The 16,667-nt window shown below is 45.7% G+C and overlaps 1 protein-coding gene across 1 annotated transcript; it reads left to right on the top strand.

Moving 5' to 3' along the window:
* The first annotated feature begins 5,900 nt into the window (after window positions 1-5,900).
* On the top strand, window positions 5,901-6,839 carry LOC141974683 (olfactory receptor 52E2-like). The gene has a single exon (XM_074934653.1). The coding sequence runs from the start codon at window positions 5,901-5,903 to the stop codon at window positions 6,837-6,839; it is 939 nt and encodes a 312-aa protein (XP_074790754.1).
* The last annotated feature ends 9,828 nt before the right edge of the window (window positions 6,840-16,667 follow it).

The following is a 16,667-nucleotide window of genomic DNA, read 5'->3' as shown; positions in this document are numbered from 1 at the left end:
CAGCAGAGACAGTGAGCTTTGTAGTTGCAAAGACTTCTTTGAGAAATAGTCCATAGGTTATAGTCCAAAGTTTATACTTCAGGGCAGTACAGTCGGAACTGGGATCTCAGTCCTTGTGGCTTAGATTTCCCTGCATGAATTCTCAATTAGATCTGAGATAAACAGGATCAAGACCCAAGGGCCTTTTATACAGTTTTCTAGCATCTACTTGACCATACAGTCCTGGGTAAACAATAGGTTTTAGATGTACCCTTCTGTTTTCTAAACACTACCGATAATAAGTTACACAGATCAACAAAGGGCAATTTATCCATTAGGCAAACTATCAGCACAAATTTCAAAGACACATCTAGACAATGACCTTATTTCACCCAAGATTCATCTAAATGTTAATATTTCGTTTTGCCCTGACAATTTGAGCCCCTGTTAACAGCAAATCATTTCTTATTCCTGAGGCTCACAGGCTGAAGCTCTCCAGAGTCTATTTTCTGCTCTTCCAGCTGTTCATGGAGCTGAGGGAATTGCCTGGGAGTCCTGGCCAACCTGAAAGTCCTCAGGGACTGTACAGGGGAATCATAAAGGTTGCTGTACAGCACGGCGAGTGTCAGACATGTGAGACTCATACACTGATGCTTTGGGCTCTGCCTTTCTGTCTCAATAAGGAGATTCCTTTTCTCTGCAGATTGGGATTTCGGTAAGTTGCCTGTTTCTGCAATAATTTTAGTGCTGAGGGCTCAGGGAGGGCTCCAGGGTTCATGTCAAGAACCATGTGGGCAGGAATTCACCAGCACAAACAACTTGAACTGCTTAATATTGTCAGAAACACCAAGGGATTTACCTGGAATAGTTGGAACTAAAAAATTATTAGAAATAGTTTAGACAAATATTTGTTTTTAAGATCAGTTCCTTGTCTCTTACTGTGTCCTTCTATTTGTCTCAGTAGCTTCCTTTTTTTTGGTCTATGTGTTTTTTCCTCTGGTTCACTCAAGTCTTACAATTCAGCAACTTCACTGGCCTCTTAAGAAGTGCAGCCAAGGCCTCTGCAGTGGATATCTGTGTTACCAGATGTTTCACAAGAAGAATGGAATATACAGGATTTCACACAGTGGAAAGATTCTGCTCTCACATTCTGCCATTGGTGGGTCACTCTAGATTTACACTGACCTCCCTGAGAGCAAAATCAGAGCCCCTGTGTGTTTTGGAATCCCCATCTCTCATGCCTTGTCTCAGAACGCCACATAAATTGGGGGTTTCCTTCAAACTTTTCCAGCACCATAGATAATAGTGCTCTCTGTAGCAGGATGTGAAGCTGGGAGTGATTTTCACAGCCGGGGGCCAAAATTAAACACTAAGGGTGAAATATTGTACCATTGAGTTCAATGGCAGAACTCCCAGCATGGCCTAAGTCCTCAAGTAAGGACTTAAATGAATGTCCTGATTCACACCGGCCATGAACCTCCAGTGAGTTCAACTGGAGTTGTCCTGTCACTGCTAAAGATGGAGTGAGCTCATTTGAACCAAAGAGGAACTGACAGGAGAGTTGCTGAAATTCTTAGAGATTCATAAAGTCATAGAAGATTAGGGTTGGAAGAGACCTCAGGAAGTCGTCAAGTCCAACCCCCTGCTCAGGCAGGACCAACCCCACTAAATCATCCCAGCCAGGGCTTTGTCAAGCTGGGCCTTAAAAACTTCTAAGGATGGAGATTCCACCACCTCCCCAGATAACCCTCCTAGTGAAATAGTATTTCCTAATATCCAATCTAGACTTCCCCCACTGTAACTTGAGACCATTGCTCTCAAATCCCCCCTCACTCTCCTCTTCTTCAGTCTAAACAAGCCCAATTCCTTCAGCCTCTCCTCATAAATCAAGTGCCCTGGTCTCCTAATCATTTTTGTAAATGAACAATTAGGATTTTTTTTTTCAGAGACAAAGGGAGGGTCTGGTTTCTCTGTGGCCCTGCATCTCTGGGTATAGAGAGGATGAGAAGCATCAAAAGGCAGGAGAAATAAAAGCAGGTTTCTGGCTTACAGGAAACCAGGCGGTGTTGGAATCATAGGATCATAGAATCATAGAATATCAGGGTTGGAAGGGACCCCAGAAGGTCATCTAGTCCAACCCCCTGCTCGAAGCAGGACCAATTCCCAGTTAAATCATCCCAGCCAGGGCTTTGTCAAGCCTGACCTTAAAAACCTCTAAGGAAGGAGATTCTACCACCTCCCTAGGTAACGCATTCCAGTGTTTCACCACCCTCCTAGTGAAAAAGTTTTTCCTAATATCCAATCTAAACCTCCCCCATTGCAACTTGAGACCATTACTCCTCGTTCTGTCATCTGCTACCATTGAGAACAGTCTAGAGCCATCCTCTTTGGAACCCCCTTTCAGGTAGTTGAAAGCAGCTATCAAATCCCCCCTCATTCTTCTCTTCTGCAGACTAAACAATCCCAGCTCCCTCAGCCTCTCCTCATAAGTCATGTGCTCTAGACCCCTAATCATTTTTGTTGCCCTTCGCTGGACTCTCTCCAATTTATCCACATCCTTCTTGTAGTGTGGGGCCCAAAACTGGACACAGTACTCCAGATGAGGCCTCACCAGTGTCGAATAGAGGGGAACGATCACGTCCCTCGATCTGCTCTCTATGCCCCTACTTATACATCCCAAAATGCCATTGGCCTTCTTGGCAACAAGGGCACACTGCTGACTCATATCCAGCTTCTCGTCCACTGTCACCCCTAGGTCTTTTCCGCAGAACTGCTGCCAAGCCATTCGGTCCCTAGTCTGTAGCGGTGCATTGGGTTCTTCCATCCTAAGTGCAGGACCCTGGATTTATCCTTATTGAACCTCATCAGGTTTCTTTTGGCCCAATCCTCCAATTTGTCTAGGTCCTTCTGTATCCTATCCCTCCCCTCCAGCGTATCTACCACTCCTCCCAGTTTAGTATCATCCGCAAATTTGCTGAGAGTGCAATCCACACCATCCTCCAGATCATTTATGAAGATATTGAACAAAACCGGCCCCAGGACTGACCCCTGGGGCACTCCACTTGACACCGGCTGCCAACTAGACATGGAGCCATTGATCACTACCCGTTGAGCCCGACAATCTAGCCAGCTTTCTACCCACCTTATAGTGCATTAATCCAGCCCATACTTCCTTAACTTGCTGACAAGAATACTGTGGGAGACCGTGTCAAAAGCTTTGCTAAAGTCAAGAAACAATACATCCACTGCTTTCCCTTCATCCACAGAACCAGTAATCTCATCATAAAAGGCAATTAGATTAGTCAGGCATGACCTTCCCTTGGTGAATCCATGCTGACTGTTCCTGATCACTTTCCTCTCATGTAAGTGCTTCAGGATTGATTCTTTGAGGACCTGCTCCATGATTTTTCCAGGGACTGAGGTGAGGCTGACTGGCCTGTAGTTCCCAGGATCCTCCTTCTTCCCTTTTTTAAAGATTGGCACTACATTAGCCTTTTTCCAGTCATCCGGGACTTCCCCCGTTCGCCACGAGTTTTCAAAGATAATGGCCAAGGGCTCTGCAATCACAGCCGCCAATTCCTTCAGCACTCTCGGATGCAACTCGTCCGGCCCCATGGACTTGTGCACGTCCAGCTTTTCTAAATAGTCCCTAACCACCTCTATCTCCACAAAGGGCTGGCCATCTCTTCCCCATTTTGTGATGCCCAGCGCAGCAGTCTGGGAGCTGACCTTGTTAGTGAAAACAGAGGCAAAAAAAGCATTGAGTACATTAGCTTTTTCCACATCCTCTGTCACTAGGTTGCCTCTCTCATTCAGTAAGGGGCCCACACTTTCCTTGGCTTTCTTCTTGTTGCCAACATACCTGAAGAAACCCTTCTTGTTACTCTTGACATCTCTTGCTAGCTGCAGCTCCAGGTGCGATTTGGCCCTCCTGATATCTTTCCTACATGCCCAAGCAATATTTTTATACTCTTCCCTGGTCATATGTCCAACCTTCCACTTCTTGTAAGCTTCTTTTTTATGTTTAAGATCCGCTAGGATTTCACCATTAAGCCAAGCTGGTCGCCTGCCATATTTACTATTCTTTCGACTCATCGGGATGGTTTGTCCCTGTAACCTCAACAGGGATTCCTTGAAATACAGCCAGCTCTCCTGGACTCCCTTCCCCTTCATATTAGTCCCCCAGGGGATCCTGGGAACTACAGGCCAGTCAGCCTTCACCTCAGGCTTCATGTCCTGCTACCTTAGTGGAAATCTCACTATGGGCAGTTCAGGGATGCACAATGTTGTGTGTGTTGGTGGGAGGGGGGCATGCAGTATGCACATTACAGTGGCACAGATACCTGAAACTGGACAAAATAGGGAATGGACATCCTGCCTAATGCACAGAGCAAAGAGGCGTAATGAGGCCTCCTGGGATAGTGGGTGTCTCAGACTGTAATGGAATGTGGACCTCACTGTAGCAGACTGTCTCTGACCAATCCCCCGTCTGGACTATCCCTCCTCCCATGAGCAGCCTTACAACAATCTTGTGGTAATGTCAGCAATTGCCAACATGGAACACCAGCCTCAGGAAGGGGTGTCTGGGTTTCTAATGCGCTGCAACATGTTAAAGCATTGTGTCGTTTTGAGGTAGAGTTACTCACACTGGCTCCTTCTAGTCTCCACGTCCTCTCTCCTTCTCACCGGGTCTGTCCCTCTCTCCTTCCCTGCACAGCCTGAGCTGCTGCTGGGGTTCCCTTCACTGAATAGGTTCTTTTTCCCGGGTGCAGGCAGACACTGAGTTTAACTTAGTCTGAGGATGTATTTCTGGGAGCTGTCTCTGTGGGATCTGGCACCTGCTGATGGTCCCGTCTGAGGGGTAGCACTGTGTGGCAGGGCTGGAAATTGTGAGGTGGGGAACATACATTGACAAGTGGCCAGCACTGGAGGTTCTGTGGCAGGGACTGGGATATATAGTCATGTGGGCAGTACTGAGTGTTATGGAGGTGGGGAGAAGGGTATAAATGGACAAGCAGGCAGTGCTGAGGGTTGTGGGAGTAGGTAGGGAGATCTACACAGAGAAGCAGGCAGCACTGTGGTTTGTTGGGAGAGGCTGAAGGTGTAAAGTCTCAGTATCCATGTACATGTCCAAACCCTTCCTCATTCTTGCTTAGCTCATGGCCATAAATACATCTTGTGGCAAGGAGTTCCTCATTCTATTTAGGCACTGGGGGGGAAAAGCATTCTATTTTTATCAGTTTTGAATTTACCACATTTCAGTTTAGTTGAATGTCCTCTTGACCTTGTGTTATGAGACAGGGAGAACTTATTCTCCATCTACTCTACCAGTGAGTATTTTCTCATATCTCCTCTTATTCATCTCCTCTGTAACATAACAATCCCAGTCTTTTCAACCTCTCTCCGTATGACAGTTTCCCCAGGCCCTTGATCATTCTCATTGCCCTTGCCCGAATCCCTCTAGTTCTGCAATATCCTGTGTGAGAAGGGTGCCCAGTACTACATAGAGGAGACCAGAGGAGGGTGAAATATTGACTGACTGATCTCATGCCATTGTATTTTCTGTATGGTTTCCTAACCCACTCCTCCTGGACCCCAATGTTTTGCTTAGTTCAAGCTTTTTCCTCCAATGGGCATATACATCACAGTTTATTGACATTGAAATTCATCTGCCATCTTGCTCCCTGTTCTCTTGGCTTGTTCAGCTCCCTCAGAGGACTTCTCTGCACTTGACTCTGACCTAAATAGTCTGGTGCCACATGTAAATGTTGCCACTTCACTGATCACCTCCAGATTGTTGTTAACTATAAAATATTTATCATACTATTTTCTATAAAGGGCATAACCCCCCTTCACTGTGCTTCTCTCCCTTTACAGGCACCTTGAGCACTTCTGAGCCCAATTGATGCATTGTCCACCTAATGGCAGTTTTCAACATCACCCACTCTAACCATTCAACATTCATCCTAATGGGCATCCCTGGCCTGGAAGCTGCCCACATCTGGATTTCCATCCCTTTCTTTATATTCTACATTATCAGCCTGTTTGGAAATTTTACAGTTCTGTTTCTTGTATACAAAGAGCAGACTCTCCACAATCCAATGTACCTGCTGCTCTGCATGCTGGCACTCACAGACATCGCCACACCTACCTGTGTCATACCAAATGCACTGTGTATATTTTGGTTCAATTTGAAAGGTATTACTATGGGTGGCTGTCTCACCCAGATGTTTTTCCTTCACACTGTTTCTCTTATGCACTCCGCCATCCTTGTGACAATGGCCTTTGATCGTTACGTTGCCATACGTAACCCTCTGAGATACACCATCATCGTCAATAACAGACGTATCGCTAAACTAGGGTTCGTGGGACTGATAAGAGCTGTTCTCTTCATTCTTCCCCTGCCCCTGCTCCTGAGCCGGCAGCCATTCTGTGCAAATCGCATTATCCCCCACACTCAATGCGAGCACACAGCTGTGGTGACGATGTCGTGTGGGGACATTAGAGTGAACAGGATATACGGCCTGGTGCTATTCTTTGTAGTCAACATGTCAGACCTGACACTCATTGCCCTGTCCTATGGTCTGATCATCAGGACTGTCCTCAGAATCCCCTCCAAGAAAGCCCACCAAAAATCCCTCAACACCTGCACAGCCCACATCTGTGTGATGTTGACGTATTATACTCCCAGCCTCTTTTCCAACCTGACAAACTGGTTTGGTCAGGGCATCGCTCCCCACATTCACATCATCTTGGCTGACCTCTATCTCCTCATCCCTCCCATGCTCAACCCTATCATTTATGGGGTCAGATCCAAAGAGCTTCACGACAAAGTGGGCAAATACCTCTGCAGAAAATGATCACCATGGGTCACTGATTGAAATCTTTGTGACAAGAATTAGAAAGTATATGTCCTCATTAATCCAGAGTGCTCTGCCCATGTTTGGCTCAGCTCAGCGTTGTGGGAAATATTACCTGTTTTTTCCATGTCCAATACTTCAGGAAGCCTGGAGGATAACCAAAGACTAACAGTAACAAAGTAATTTAATACAAAATATGGACATTGACTAGCATTACTCGCAGTATCTTGTGGATATTCTTCCACTGTGGCTAAACAACAAAGGAAAAGAAGAGGCAAAAAGCCATCTTTTAAAAAGTGGAAGTTAAATTCCATTGAGGAAAATAGAAAAGAGCATAAACTCTGGCAAATGAAGTGTCAAAATAGAATTAGGAAGGCCAAAAAGAATTTGAAGAACAGCTAGCCAAAGACTCCAAAAGTAACAGCTAAAATTGTTTTAACTACATCTGAAGCAGGAAGCCTACTCAATAGCTAGTGAGGTCACTGCATGATTGAGATGATAAAGGAGCACTTAAAGACAATAACACAGAAACTAAATGAATTCTTTGCATCAGTCTTCATGGCTGAGGATAAGAGGGAGATTCCCAAATCTGAGCCTTTCTTTTTAGGTGAAAGTCTCAGGAACTCTCCCAGACTGAGGTGTCATTAGAAGAGGTTTTGGAGCAAATACACACATTTAAAAGTAATAAATTGACAAGACCAGTTAGTATACTAGGAAGGATACGATTCAACATATTCATAAATGATCTGGGAAAAGGGTAAACTGGGAGGTGGCAAAGCTTGGAGATGATACAAAACAACTGACGATAGTTAAGTCCAAAGCAAACTGCAAAGATTTACAAAGGGATCCCATAAAACTGGGTGACAGGGCAATAAAGTGGCAGATGAAATTCAGTGTTGAGAAATACAAAGTAATGCACATTTGAAAACATAATCTCAACTGTACATATAAAACGATGGAGTCTAGATATGGTGTTACCACTCAAGAAAGAGATTTTGGAGTCACTGTATATACTTCTGTGAAAACATCCACTCAATGTGCAGCGGCAGTCATAAAAGCTAACAGAATGTTGTGAATCGTTAAGAAAGGGATAGATAATAAAACAGAAAATATTGTATTTCCTCTGTGTAAACCCACGTTATGCCTCCATCTTTAATACTGCATGCAGATCCAGTTGCCTCATCTCAAAAAAGATATATGGGAATTGGAAAAGGTTCAGAAAAGGGTAACAAAATGATTAGGGGTATGGAACGGCTTCCATATTGGAGAGATTAATAGGACTGGGACTTTTCAGCTTGGAAAAGAGAAGACTAGGGGGAGATATGGCAGAGGTCTACAAAATCATGACTGGTGTGGAGGAAATAAATAAGCAAGTGTTATTTATGCCCTCTCATAGCACAAGAACTAGGTGTCACCAAATGAAATTAATAGGCAGCAGTTTAAAACAAACAAAAGGAAGTATTTCTTCCCACAACACACAGTCAACCTGTGGAACTCTTTGCCAGAGGATGTTGTGAAGGCCAAGACTATAACAGGGTTCAAAAAAGAACTAGATAAATTCATGGAGGATAGGTCCATCAATGGCTATTAGCCAGGATGGGCAGGGGAAACTCAGAGCTCCAGGTACTCCCACTGCCCAAGGTGGCAAAGAGCTGCTGGGTCCTTGAACACCTTGGGAGCTGAGAGCTCAGGGTCCTCCACCAGCTGACAGCTCTGGATCAGCTGTTCCGGAGTTTAAGTGAAAAATGCCATGAAGGTCTCTGAAAATCATGGAATCCATGAACTCCATGACATGAATGTCATTGCTTCAGTAACACTGTTCAGCCTGCTCAGTCCTTGTGTCCTTGGTGCTCTAATGTTATCAGTATCAGCAGATAAGGAAGCCTGCTCATTCAGCAGACCACAAAGTTATTCATAAAGAAAGACCACAGGAACGGTTTGGTGACAAATGCACCCAGCCAAGTTTATTGACCTCTTGCCACAGCCCTAGCACCCTGGCTATGAACCAAATAAGCAAATGAGCTTATGAAATTCCTCTCCCAGGTGGTATTACACCAAGAAATCCTTACTGATCAAGGACCCAACTTCACATTACAACTCATGAAATAACTGTGTGATCTACTGAGGGTAAAGACATTTTGGGGGAGGGATAGCTCAGTCCTTTGAGCATTGGCCTGCTAAACCCAGGGTTGTCAGTTCAATCCTTGACGGGGCCATTTAGGGATCTGGGGCAAAAATTGGGGATTGGTCCTGCTTTGAGCAAGGGGTTGGACTAGATGACCTCTTGAGGTCTCTTCCAACCCTGATATTCTATGATTAAGAAGTGATGAGTTGGTAGAGTGATTTCACAAAACTTTGGTGGTGACGTGGCAGAAATTTGTATGCTCGGATTGCAACCACTGGGACCAACTCTTCCCCCAGCTCCATTTTGGTATCAGGAAGTTGCCTCAAGCCTCCAAGTTTTCTCCCTTTGAATCACTGTCTGAGAAGCAGCCTTGTGGTTTTCCAGACCTCGTTGGAGAAACATAGAAGAGCAAAGACCCCAGGTGATGAACATAATCCAATACATTCTTCAATTAAGAAATCACCTCAAGATTTTGTGGACGTTTCTAGAACAATTTTGCTAAATGCAGCACAGGTACAAGAAAAGGCCTGTAAGAAAGGGATCCAGCTCTGAATGTTCAAACCGGTGGAATGAGTGTTATTCTGACTATCGAGCTTGTTCAAATTACTGGTTCCATGGAAGGGACCGTTTGAGACAAAGAAGCATTTGGGCCTCATTAGCGATGATGTCCAGCACTCAGATAAGAAAAAGGAGACTCAGATAAGAACATAAGAATGGCCATTCTGGGTCAGACCAATGGTCCATCTATTCCAGTATCCTGACAGGGGCCAAATGCCAGGTGTTTCAGAGGGAAAGAACAGAACAGGGTTATTATTGAGGGATCCATCTCTTGTTGTCCAGTTCCATGATCTAGCAGTCAGAGGTTAGAAACACCCAGAACATGGGGTTGCATCCCTGAACATTTTGGCTAACAGCCATTGACGGGCCTATCCTCCATAAACTTATCTTATTCTTTTTCAAACCCCATTATACTTTTAACCTTCACAACATCCCCTGGTTTCATAGGTTGACTGTGTTGTATGTTGTACTTCCTTTTCTTTGTTTTAATCCGGCAGCCTATTAATTTCCTTGTCTGACCCCTGGTTGTTGTGTTATGTGAAGAAGTAAACAAGGCTTCCTCATTCATGTTCTCCACACCATTCAAAATTTTATGGTTCCAAGCTGAAAGAAGGTCATGTGAGACTGTATCAAAATCCTTACTAAAAGCATTACCTCATCTACCACTTCCCCCCATCCACAAGGCTTGTTACCCTATCAAAGAAAGCTATCTTATTAAGAAAGTAGGGAAATACAACCTAGATGGAGCTACTATAAGGTGGGAGCATAACTTGTTGGAAAACCGCTCCCGGAGAGTAGTTATAAATGGTTCACAATCAGGCTGGAAGGGCATAACCAGTGGGGTTCCACAGGGATCAGTTTAGGTCCGGTTCTTTTCAATGTCTTCATCAACGGTTTAGATCATGGCATGAAGAGTACACTTATTAAGTTTGCAGATGATACCAAGCTGGGAGGGGTTGCAAGTGCTTTGGAGGATAGGATGAACATTCAAAATGATCTGGACAAACTGGAGAAATGGTCTGAAGTAAATAGGATGAAATTCCATAAGGCTCCATCTTACGAAGAGAGGGAAGAGCATCTTTGCCAGCAGGCTGGCTAACCTAGTGAGGAGGGCTTTAAACTAGGTTCACCGGGGGAAGGAGACCAAAGCCCTGAGGTAAGTGGGAAAGCGGGATACCGGGAGGAAGCACAGGCAGGAATATCTGTGAGGGGAGGGCTCCTGCCTCATACTGGGAATGAGGGGCGATCAACAGGTTATCTCAAGTGCTTATATACAAATGCACAAAGCCTTGGAAACAAGCAGGGAGAACTGGAGGTCCTGGTGATGTCAAGGAACTATGACGTGATTGGAATAACAGAGACTTGGTGGGATAACTCACATGACTGGAGTACAGTCATGGATGGTTATAAACTGTTCAGGAAGGACAGGCAGGGCAGAAAAGGTGGGGGAGTAGCACTGTATGTAAGGGAGCAGTATGACTGCTCAGAGCTCCGGTACGAAACTGTGGAAAAACCTGAGTGTCTCTGGATTAAGTTTAGAAGTGTGTGCAACAAGAGTGATGTAGTGGTGGGAGTCTGCTATAGACCACCGGACCAGGGGGATGAGGTGGATGAGGCTTTCTTCCTGCAACTCACGGAAGCTACTAGATTGCATGCCCTGATTCTCATGGGTGACTTTAATTTTCCTGATATCTGCTGGGAGAGCAATACAGCGGTGCATAGACAATCCAGGAAGTTTTTGGAAAGCGTAGGGGACAATTTTCTGGCGCAAGTGCTAGGGGAGCCAACTAGGGGGGGCGCTTTTCTTGACCTGCTGCTCACAAACCGGGTAGAATTAGTGGGGGAAGCAAAAGTGGATGGGAATCTGGGAGGCAGTGACCATGAGTTGGTTGAGTTCAGGATCCTGACGCAGGGAAGAAAGGTAAGCAGCAGGATACGGACCCTGGACTTCAGGAAAGCAGACTTCGACTCCCTCAGGGAACGGATGGGTAGGATCCCCTGGGGGACTATCATGAAGGGGAAGGGAGTCCAGGAGAGCTGGCTGTATTTCAAGGAATCCCTGTTGAGGTTACAGGGACAAACCATCCCGATGAGTCGAAAGAATAGTAAACATGGCAAGCGACCAGCTTGGCTTAATGGTGAAATCCTAGCGGATCTTAAACATAAAAAAGAAGCTTACAAGAAGTGGAAGGTTGGACATATGACCAGGGAAGAGTATAAAAATATTGCTCGGGCATGTAGGAAAGATATCAGGAGGGCCAAATCGCACCTGGAGCTGCAGCTAGCAAGAGATGTCAAGAGTAACAAGAAGGGTTTCTTCAGGTATGTTGGCAACAAGAAGAAAGCCAAGGAAAGTGTGGGCCCCTTACTGAATGAGGGAGGCAACCTAGTGACAGAGGATGTGGAAAAAGCTAATGTACTCAATGCTTTTTTTGCCTCTGTTTTCACTAACAAGGTCAGCTCCCAGACTGCTGCGCTGGGCATCACAGAATGGGGAAGAGATGGCCAGCCCTCTGTGGAGATAGAGGTGGTTAGGGACTATTTAAAAAAGCTGGACGTGCACAAGTCCATGGGGCCGGACGAGTTACATCCGAGAGTGCTGAAGGAATTGGCGGCTGTGATTGCAGAGCCCTTGGCCATTATCTTTGAAAACTCGTGGCGAACGGGGGAAGTCCCGGATGACTGGAAAAAGGCTAATGTAGTGCCAATCTTTAAAAAAGGGAAGAAGGAGGATCCTGGGAACTACAGGCCAGTCAGCCTCACCTCAGTCCCTGGAAAAATCATGGAGCAGGTCCTCAAAGAATCAATCCTGAAGCACTTACATGAGAGGAAAGTGATCAGGAACAGTCAGCATGGATTCACCAAGGGAAGGTCATGCCTGACTAATCTAATTGCCTTTTATGATGAGATTACTGGTTCTGTGGATGAAGGGAAAGCAGTGGATGTATTGTTTCTTGACTTTAGCAAAGCTTTTGACACGGTCTCCCACAGTATTCTTGTCAGCAAGTTAAAGAAGTATGGGCTGGATGAATGCACTATAAGGTGGGTAGAAAGCTGGCTAGATTGTCGGGCTCAACGGGTAGTGATCAATGGCTCCATGTCTAGTTGGCAGCCGGTGTCAAGTGGAGTGCCCCAGGGGTCGGTCCTGGGGCCGGTTTTGTTCAATATCTTCATAAATGATCTGGAGGATGGTGTGGATTGCACTCTCAGCAAATTTGCGGATGATACTAAACTGGGAGGAGTGGTAGATACGCTGGAGGGGAGGGATAGGATACAGAAGGACCTAGACAAATTGGAGGATTGGGCCAAAAGAAATCTGATGAGGTTCAATAAGGATAAGTGCAGGGTCCTGCACTTAGGACGGAAGAATCCAATGCACCGCTACAGACTAGGGACCGAATGGCTAGGCAGCAGTTCTGCGGAAAAGGACCTAGGGGTGACAGTGGACGAGAAGCTGGATATGAGTCAACAGTGTGCCCTTGTTGCCAAGAAGGCCAATGGCATTTTGGGATGTATAAGTAGGGGCATAGCGAGCAGATCGAGGGATGTGATCGTTCCCCTCTATTCGACACTGGTGAGGCCTCATCTGGAGTACTGTGTCCAGTTTTGGGCCCCACACTACAAGAAGGATGTGGATAAATTGGAGAGAGTCCAGCGAAGGGCAACAAAAATGATTAGGGGTCTAGAGCACATGACTTATGAGGAGAGGCTGAGGGAGCTGGGATTGTTTAGTCTGCAGAAGAGAAGAATGAGGGGGGATTTGATAGCTGCTTTCAACTACCTGAAAGGGGGTTCCAAAGAGGATGGCTCTAGACTGTTCTCAATGGTAGCAGATGACAGAACGAGGAGTAATGGTCTCAAGTTGCAATGGGGGAGGTTTAGATTGGATATTAGGAAAAACTTTTTCACTAAGAGGGTGGTGAAACACTGGAATGCGTTACCTAGGGAGGTGGTAGAATCTCCTTCCTTAGAGGTTTTTAAGGTCAGGCTTGACAAAGCCCTGGCTGGGATGATTTAACTGGGAATTGGTCCTGCTTCGAGCAGGGGGTTGGACTAGATGACCTTCTGGGGTCCCTTCCAACCCTGATATTCTATGATTCTATGATTCTATGATTCTTTGAAGTCCTTAAGAGTTTCCAAAGCTGGACAAGGAGATTACTTTCAAAATTTCTCCCTTTGTCTGTATGTAGCCTTTCAGGGATGCCATAATGGCAGATAAACTATTTCCACATCACCTTGGCCACATTAGATGCCCGCTAGTCACGAGTAGAGTATGCCTGAGAATAGCAAGTGAAGTGGTCAATGATTAAAAGGACATTCTCGATGCCCCTTCCTGGGACGGTTCCAAGGGGAGAAGGTTGAGGCACACTAGCTGCAGAGGCCTACTGATATAGATTGAGGTAAGAGGAGCTTTGCATTCAGAGAGGACTCTCTGTCTTAGGCAGCACCATTTGCAAGAGAGGCAGCACCGCTGGATGGTGAATTGCATGTGTGTCTCTCGCCTGGGTGGCTGCCTGCCTGCCTGCCTCCATAAAGCCAGCTGGCTCATGGTCAGCAAGTCAGGTGACATGGAAGGTATCAAATCGCACCCCCTTCCTTATGTCCCCCTTTTCAGTCACCCAGACTGCCCATGTCAAAGGCCAGTGCTGGGTTTGACCCCACTGTCATAGCGAACACTTAGTACAGGGTCTAGGATGGCCTCCCTCTGGGTTCTCGTTCAGCACCAGCCACTTCCCTGACCTGCTGATCACTGCATGATGTTCGGACCACATACTGTTTATTAAACAGCAACTGTAAGAAAAATGAAGGAAAACTGGAAAGATGAAGGGAAATGATCTGTGGGGATAGGGACACCAGAAAGAGCCGTCTCTGGGATATAAGAAAACTTCATAGTCTGCTCTTGATACGTCTCAGGCCTCCTGCCCAGGCTCTGGCTTCCCTGTGCTGATACCTGGTGTCAGATACCTGCTGTGGCCACACAGCCCCAGGCTCAAGGTGACAGGACCCTTCTCCCCCGCATCTACCTTCCCATCAGGTCCACATCCCACCCTCTGGGTCCAGCCTTCAAGGGCCTCCTCTTTGGGGATGTCTCCCAGCACTGGGCCCTCTGCCCATGGTCCCAGCTTGCTCTCCCCACCTGTGCATCATGCTTGGCTGCCGTGTTATTTGTGGCATGGCCGGCATCCACTATCCTGGCTCTGGCCCCACATCTCCCTACTGTAGCTCATCCACTATCCTGGCTCCCCATTGGCACAGCTGGTTTGTGCTTCCCCATCTCCCGGTTCTGTTCTGCTCCAGCTGCAGCTCCCCAGCTCTGCCTCAGAACTGCTGCTCTGCCTCCGGCCCAGCTCCGGCTCTTCTGGCTTAGTGCTGCTGCTCTGCCTCCGGAAGAGCTCTGACTTTTTGGATGCGTCTCTGGACCATCTGGGTCAGGCTGGAGTTGCCAGATTTCTACTGCATTAATAGCTCAAAGTCCCTTAAAATGTTACCTAAAAGTAGCCCAATCAATTTCTTGAACCAATTTTTTTTTTCATTAACACATTGGTCTGTACATTATTAGATACTTAGTACAGAGTTGATTAAATAATAATTTAAAAAATGCTAGAAGCTCCAGCAGGAGTTCTTCCACATTAGCAACAAAGCTATGAAATGACAATCAAATTCAAAATCAAAACCCCTTTACTGGTGTTTGAAATATGCACATGAATTAATATATATTGTGATTTATATAGCCATGTAATGTGTTATGGGTCATTGAGGCCTGGTATGACTGACACATGCTTGTGATGAATATGTGTGTTGTGACTTAGTAACTGAAGCAAGAACTTAAGGTCAAGAACTATTAGAACTATTTATGCAAAAAACAATCTCGTTATGTTCTGGAAAAATACATAGAACCAACAGAAAAGGAAAGACCTTCTAGACTGACAAGAATTGGAGGACATGGTGGCCCGACAAGGGTTGTCTCTTTGGAATTGTGTGGGTAGAAAGCCTAGTTGTTACCTATCAGCTCTGTGTTCTTGGGGAACCGGCACACCATACACAGCCTTTCTGACTCATGAAGGACACCCTCCCCAGTCTCTTATCAAACCAAAACTGATCAGAAGAAAGACTTACAAAAAGCAATGAAAAAGCAGAGGGAGATACACCTATGCCCCTCCAGACAAGGATGACAGGATTAAGGAAACTCCCTTAGCTTCATTTGTATCAAAGATGGGACAGGGAGGCATCTCCATTAGCATACAGAATGGAGAACAGAAATTCCAAGGCAAGAACTGCACTAAACTCTGGGATTAGGAAAGCACTGAAGCAGTGAATGATGGGAAATCTCTGCTCCAGATGTTAATGAACCCATGTCTGCACACACCCAGTTCAGTAATTATCAGAACAATTAGAGTAAAAAATCCTCTCTTAGTATCCAAAATACTGAAGCTGTGTGATTGCATTGTAAGCTTCCTTGAAGGACCACTACCCAAACCCAGGAATGATCAGTTCTTATTGTCTAGCCTGAACAAAACAATTTTGATATACTCCCTTAAATCATCAGTTTACCCACAAACAAATCTAGTGTTCTCCATTGAACCATTGTTATTTCCCTACAAAAACACCTACCCACAGTCAAGTAAGTGTTCTGGTGCCTGGATCCAAAATCTGCACCAGTTCCATTGGGACTTCACCTTTTCCTGACTGATCATGCTGGGGGCCCAGCACGCTGGACCCTCAACCACCACCAGCTGGGAACATCTAGGAACCCCGATCAAATCAAGCTTCATGGAGTGGTGAGAACCCAGCTCTCGCTTTTGCGCTCTCTCTCTCTCTCTCTCTCTCTCTCTTTCTTTCTCTAGGTATAGCCTTCTGACCCTGACTTGTGGGATCAGTTATCTGACTTTTGTAATTCAATTTAAGATATGTTTAATTCTATAACTGTTTCGTTTGTTTGGATCTCCCATTAACTGGCAATACATAACTTTCATGGTTAACTGCTTCTCTCTCTTTCTCTTCCCCTCGTGCGTGTTTTTGGCTTCCCGATTTGCTCTGCAACAACGCTCCTCATACCTAAGCTAAAAATCCCTGCAGTGCTCAAAATTCCTGGGGGGTTTGCTCATCAGATGGGTTCCTACTAGCACTATTGTAACTTGAAAGTG

Source organism: Natator depressus, chromosome 1 (assembly GCF_965152275.1).
Source record: "Natator depressus isolate rNatDep1 chromosome 1, rNatDep2.hap1, whole genome shotgun sequence".
Taxonomy (NCBI): Eukaryota; Metazoa; Chordata; order Testudines; family Cheloniidae; genus Natator; species Natator depressus.
This window is presented reverse-complemented; position numbering and strand designations above follow the sequence as displayed.